Genomic DNA, 6,545 nt, shown 5'->3' on the forward strand with positions numbered 1-6,545 from the left:
CTGCTCTGTACTTTAAGCTGCTTGAGCATCGAGGGGGTAAGGCTTGGGAATCAGTGGATTTCTGCTTCGCTGTTGAGGACAACTTGCGGCGGCAGTATCTCAATCTTGATGACCTTTGGCACAAACAGGTCACAAACAGGTACGAACATAGACCTGGCTACCATTTCCAGTCGTGTTGGTGTTCGATCTGGAGGCTTGTTGGAAGTGACGAATGTTTATTATAGCAGCTATGGTTTAGTGGTTTCGCCAACAGATTCCCGACTTCCGTGCCTGTCGGAAAGCTTGGACGCGTACAGTCAACAATTGGTTCAGTTCATACAACGGACTGCTAAAGATTACATCCTCGAGACAGTTGAAGGGCAAACATTGTGCTCCGCTTGTGTGAAAACAGACGATGACATTCATCGTGCATACTTCGAGTCTCGATTTGTAATCTATTTAACACTTCCAGCGTTGATGGAAAGTTTTGTGACTGGCGCCATGTTGATCAATGCTCTTGGGTACAGCCTGGATAGCCTGCAACACATACTGATGGAAGAGCTCGATAGTCTTCGTAAGAATTTTTATCAGTGTGGATATATAATTCCGGACCAAAGTTGGCTAGACACCGCCAATGGTTACCGCAGTTTTCCAGCTTCTTCGGCCTTCCTCCTTGATGCCTGTCGTCTGCTGATACCTGATGGCTGGTATGATGATGTACTAGAGAAGTTAAAGACCAGTGGTGAGGTTAAAAACTTGACTTATCTTCTGAAATTGCGGTCGTTACTTACCCGTGAGCAATACGTCGATGTTGCAGACCCGGGTCAAATCGTAGACCCTTACGATAGAGGCAGGTTTGAACTCGTAGACTTCCTCAAGCAACACATAGCAACTTCTGATGGCACATTTACCAATCCCTTTGGAGAGCAGATGCCACCATTTCGGATCAGACCTCGGAATTTCCACGGCACGACTATTAACACAGATAGACAAGATAAGCGCTCGAATAATTTAGCAAATTTGCTGCCAACTTGTTCAGAGCGCAACTACTCCTGGACAGCAAACGAACATGTATCTTGTATCTGGTATGCAATGTCGGTAACACTCGATGCAAATAGGTACCTCGTGAAAGCAACACACGCTTACATCATTGCCGAAATCAACAAGCAGTCTGAGCAGTGGCATACACCTGTTCTGTACGCCGTGCTTGCCGAGGATTCTTCCATTCTTCTTGAACAACGCGAGTTCCACATCCGCGATTTTCCCCAAGCTAGCAACGAATTTGGTGTGGCGTATGTTAATATCCATATGCCTGTTGTCTTTCAACAAATACGTGGCCGAAGCCGACGACTTAACAGCTTCGTCGAGACATTCCGCTACATGGGCAAGACCGAAGATACTATCAGAAAGTGGTACACTCACGAGAAGTTTCTCCGTCAATTCGACGAGTGCCCGGAAGACTGGAAAGGCTGGGATGAATGGGTCTGGGGAAGCGAGGAGATTCCAGATTGTGGCGAGCCAACGTCTGGTGTTGAGCTGACCAAGCCGAGACGCGATGCCTTGCACTTGGAAGCAAAGGCCGCTGGAAGACTGGCTTGGTATCCGGACCAGATCATATACAGTCCCAAGAACCCTCCTCAGGCCGTGAGGGCTCAGGAATAGAACCACGATAGTGTAATGTCGTTCCTCTTTGGGTCTGAGTGAGTATTGTCTTGGCCTACCATATGTGTTCACCAGAAGTTGTCCGTCAATCCAAATGTTGCTGTGGCCTATACCCAGCTCTACAAAACGTTCGAATATCGGAAACGTCCGGTGTTGAGAGAACTCAATTCACTATTACCCGCAGCCTGTACTATCCAGCCGTTCGGTGTTCCATGGCATTGCGAAACATCACAATACTTCCGTGACGCGTGAAACTGCAAGGACGTTCTCAGCACTCGCGGACAGTCGAAAAAGAGTCAACGATGTCGTTCGCTACATCGTTACCAGTTCGTTTGTTGGCGGAGTCATGTCATTTGTTGATTGTGTATCGGACGGGGGTTTTGGTAAGAGTTTCCGGCAAAGGGAACATGTTGTGAAAGGAGCTATAGATTACTGTATTTCCTCTAAATTTGGTTCAAATCTATCTTAAAGTTGAATTCGAGCGAACTGGGTGGTCTTCTAGTCGTTGCATGTCTTGTTCATCTTAGCATTATATGAAATCCTTGAAGAACGTTAATCCATCTACTCAATTATGGTACTTGACGCTGTACTATACACGCCACCTGCAAACGCTTGAACGCTTATCAGCTCACAAAACAAAACGATTCCCTGACCCACGATATGAGAAGAGATGAGAAACAAATCCAGCTCACTTCTTCGTTCCCTTTTCTGTTAATCCAATAGCCGTGTCGTCCTTGACACTGACCGAGGCTGGTTCTTTCACTTTTGCTTTCTGTTTCTTCAGCAGACTCAGCCGACTTCCTGCATCGTCTGCATCAGAGTTTGTGTCTTCCATGTCACCCAAGGAGTCTGAACTGTATTTATGCAGGCCCAGTCCTTCCATACCTGGCCATAGCACAGGTCCAGAAGTTGCACTGACAGCCATTCCACCAGCAGCCAAACCTGGACCACCAAACCTAGCGTTTAGTTTTCGTTCTCTTTCTTTAGTCATTGCCAATGCTTCCAGCGCCTCAGCTCTCCAATTTCCCTGACTAGCTCCAGTTCCAGGTCCACGAGCAAGGGCCTCTCGTCGCAACGCAACACTCTTAGCGCCGTGGTTTGGGCTATATAGATCCATGCCTCCTTCTCCCCACATTCGCACTTTCTGGACTTTGCGTAATTTCCTGAGGCCGTAGACACACAACCAGCCGCTGAAGGCGATGGAGAAGCCAGTGACGGCGCCGAAGCCCCAATTTGTTTCTTCGATGAAATTTTCGAGGTTCATGCCGTAGAAACCTGCGACTAGTGTTCCGCCCGCGAGACCGAGTGTTGCGATTGAGACTTTGATTTCGAAGAGCATGAGCTGGTTGCGGTTTGCGTCCAGGATGGCTTTGACTACTTCCTCGGTGTTGCGGATGTTGGAGATTAAATTGCCTGAGATCTCGACGACTTCGTCACAGATTTTGTGGTAGGACTCTAGGAGCATTTCAACTTCGGTGTGTTCTTGTGTGGGTCTTGGTTTTCCTGTTGTCTTTCGTTCGGTGAGATACATGCTTGCTAGGTCGTCGTCTGCTTCGAGTAGTTCGTAGAGCGCATCCCTGACCAGTCGCGCTTTTTGTTCAAAAGTTCCTAGCTTTTTCGAGTGAATAAGTAGATGTCGCAGTTTTTCACGATCAATGTCTTCTTCTAGCTCTCGTAAGATGTGCGTTACTGGCTCTCTGACCAGGGCGAATTCTGCTTCTAGACCACTGGTCACGGAGATAAGGACTGCTTCGAGGGCGCGAAACTCGTAGGGGAGGTATGTGTTGCTGGGAGTATTTGGATCTGAGATGACTGACGAGTTTGCGGTTGTCTTTTGATGAAGTTTGCCTTCTAGATCGTACATGAAAAGAGACTGCGTGTACGAGTCCGTGCTGCCATAGGCATCAAAAACAAGGACTCGATCGGATTGAATGAGGACTCGAAGATGGAGGAGGTTTAGTAAAATCGCAGTCGGTCGAACCAGTATATGGGGCAATACACTGCTGTCTATTTTGCGCAAATCTCGTGGCAGAAGCCCATATTTCGCAATCAACTCGCTCTTCTTGAATTCTCCTGAAACCAATGTAACGTTTCCATTCTTATCAAATTCTGTGCAGCGCAATTTCAGCTCTGCACCGGTAGGACTGCGTGAAAGTGCACGCGATAAATTAAACAACTGAGCCGATGTCTCTTCGTAACTACCAGTGCTGCTGAAGGACAGATCTGGTAGTGGCTTGGTGTGTTCTTGATTCACGTGCGCTTGATGGTCACGTATGCGACTCCGGTGGAATATACGATCCCACAACGATGGTCTTTCGTTCCTAGTGGGAGTTGTGTCTGATGAGGCATATCGATTGCGGTTCGAGATAGTGGACGGGTATGATCGTGGCGCTGGTAAAGCTTTGCACATCTCTCTATTCCTGGCAAACAGGGCGTCGCTGTATGATCGCGGGCTGCCGTAGCATCTTTGCGACGAGCAGGAGAACTGTCGTCGACATAGTCGACGTGAAGGTTGGATTGAAGAGTGCTGAAAGTGGCCAGTCACTTGGGTTTGAGCACGTAGGTACCGTAGAAGGGCTCTGGACGGCGCTGGCACCCCAACCAATGTGCTCATGGCTTGTCTCAGAGGACAAGATCTGGCTCGATGGACTTCGGTAGTGATGGAGCTTGAAACATGGGATGATCGGTAAGAGAGTGATCACGTCCAAAAAGTTTCAACGTCACTAGTAAATTGCCTGGAAATCCTACACGAAACCCGCCCCAGGCCTGAGGCATGAACGGCACAGGCGCACACGATGATTGCCTTGGGCCACATCCACGTGAGCATGTGAACTCAGATAAGAACCCCAGGGCCGATACCTTGAGCAGAGTACAGACACTACTATCTATCTACCAGCTCGAATTACCAGCTTTCGTGCGCATGATTCGGACAGCAAATACTGCTTTTCACATGTGACAATTACTTGAAAGAGTGCCTTCCGTCAATTAGTCTATACTTCAGGGCTGAAGGAGTCCACCTGCCTCTTCGGCGCCTGTCCGGTTTTTCGATACTGTCACTCTGAAGAGCCTCAACAAGCGCTTCAGCAAGCACTTCAACCTTCGTGAGTTCCGCTTCCACCGGAGCATCAACATGCTGTGTGAAGCTGTTCGTGGCATTATGGAGGAAGACCGACGACGGATCTGATTAGCCCGATTGGGTGGACAGTAGTAATTAAAATGGAATCTCTACTTACTGGCAAGCCCTACACCACAAAATACAGCAGCAGTGATTCAAAATTCCGAAGATCAGTGAACAAGCTTCGTGGAGAGCCTTACTGGCCGCATCGAGATTCTGAGGCGTCACTTCTGGTACCGGTTGGATGAGTGCAAGGTTTCCTGACCATTGCAACGCCACGTAGAAGAGCACCCTCGTAGAATTGGCGTGTACTCGAATCATGTGTCAAACATCAAAGCTCAGGTGTTCCGGTAACTGCTCAGGCATTAATGCAATGAATTAGTTGAAGGAATCGTCTTTTGCTACAGCCGAAGAAGCCTTCACCTCAGTGTCAACCTCAACCGAGTGTAACTACCTCGTTGGCATCAGACATCTTTAAATTCGTGACAAGTCGTTAGGTCTTTTTTGCATACCTTTTTCGACTCACAGTCAGCGCTCAATCGGTTGTCCCACACCTTCTCCGAGAGCACGAACGCTAAGACAAGTCACAATATATCAGACAAGAGACGTTACCTCATCGTCTTCGAGAATCCTCTGCAAAGTGATCTTACCTGAGGCTGCCAGGATAGGATTGCTGTGCTGGTAGTACCAAACCCAGCCCATGGCTTGCTCAAAAGCCCACGCAGCTCCTCTCCTCCATTCAACATCTCCAACGTCAAGAGTATCTTTGATCACTTCCCGCTGCTCTTTTTCAAGCATATGCCATACGGCTACAAGATCTAAGGCGGAGTCAGCCGGGCCGAACGATCCTGTGTCAAGAATGCCGACAATTTTTTCCTCTCGTGCGAGGACATTCATTGGTGTCAAGTCACCATGGGACATTGTGTTCGGTGTTTCGGATGGTGGAAGGTCTCGAAATGAATTCCAAAGAGCACGCAGACGTGGCACATCGAGTAAAGCCTCACTTTTGTTAAAGCAAGTCGCCATCCACGCATCGTGATCGGTGAGACGTCCTCCTCGATTCTGTCCAACGAAGTGTCTGCCTTTGACTTCCACAGCGCGCAGCGATGTGATTAACTGTGCGATATCTGATGCAAACACCCTTGAACTCGCCAAGCCCTTTGACGTGCAAGTCTCGCCTGTAATCCAGGTTTGGAGCATCCATGGTAGAGGATAGCTATCGCTTGGTTGGCCAATTCCGATAGGACGTGGGCTTGGAAAGTAACAACTGTCTGCGAACTCGATCATAGCAGTCGATTCTGATTGTAGTGAGCGAAAGTGACACTCTTTGTCACGCTGTTGCTGAAGCGCGAAACGTGCGCTGGCGACTTCACCTATTCGGAAAATGGAATTTACCGTTCCTGTGCTTGAGCGCAAAGACTTGACGTCCTCTTTGGCATATTGGGGGAATTGTATACTGATCATGTTTCGCACATTGATCGTAGAAAGGGTAAGCTGGTTGGAATGCATCGATAGCATCTTTTTGGGCAATGACATGAGTCTCAGGACATCAGCAACTCAGAAAGCGAGCGTGCGATGATCACGGACGCTTGTGGACATATGGAGAGAAGAAGCCGATTTAATCGTGGTTATACCTCAAGTTGGACGTTTCGTCGGAGTCGTATTAAGAGAGCTTTTCGTGTATTATTCCGACCATGATAGATCATCGGAGCAGGGTTGCGACCGAACCTGATTGCAAATTGGCCGAAGCAGGAATGGGCAAAAACTATGTGTAAGACGATTCTTTTGT

The 6,545-nt window shown here is 48.3% G+C and overlaps 3 protein-coding genes across 3 annotated transcripts; 1 reads left to right on the forward strand and 2 right to left on the reverse strand.

The window, feature by feature from the left end:
- Positions 1-480: 480 nt before the first annotated feature.
- Positions 481-1,641, forward strand: LTR64_005295 (uncharacterized protein; the record flags this gene model as incomplete). The annotated part of the gene is made up of 2 exons (XM_064899634.1): positions 481-553; positions 605-1,641. The coding sequence occupies 2 exons, from the start codon at positions 481-483 to the stop codon at positions 1,639-1,641; spliced, it is 1,110 nt and encodes a 369-aa protein (XP_064752946.1).
- Positions 1,642-2,329: 688 nt separating this feature from the next.
- Positions 2,330-4,051, reverse strand: MRS2 (magnesium ion transporter; the record flags this gene model as incomplete). The annotated part of the gene is made up of 1 exon (XM_064899635.1): positions 2,330-4,051. The coding sequence occupies one exon, from the start codon at positions 4,049-4,051 to the stop codon at positions 2,330-2,332; it is 1,722 nt and encodes a 573-aa protein (XP_064752947.1).
- A 1,169-nt stretch (positions 4,052-5,220) lies between these two features.
- On the reverse strand, positions 5,221-5,677 carry LTR64_005297 (uncharacterized protein; the record flags this gene model as incomplete). Its single annotated transcript, XM_064899636.1, has 2 exons — positions 5,221-5,228; positions 5,407-5,677. The coding sequence occupies 2 exons, from the start codon at positions 5,675-5,677 to the stop codon at positions 5,221-5,223; spliced, it is 279 nt and encodes a 92-aa protein (XP_064752948.1).
- Positions 5,678-6,545: the final 868 nt, after the last annotated feature.

The sequence above is a fragment of the Lithohypha guttulata genome (assembly GCF_036872675.1).
Source record: "Lithohypha guttulata strain CCFEE 5908 chromosome Unknown scaffold_4, whole genome shotgun sequence".
In the NCBI taxonomy this organism is placed as follows: Eukaryota; Fungi; Ascomycota; class Eurotiomycetes; order Chaetothyriales; family Trichomeriaceae; genus Lithohypha; species Lithohypha guttulata.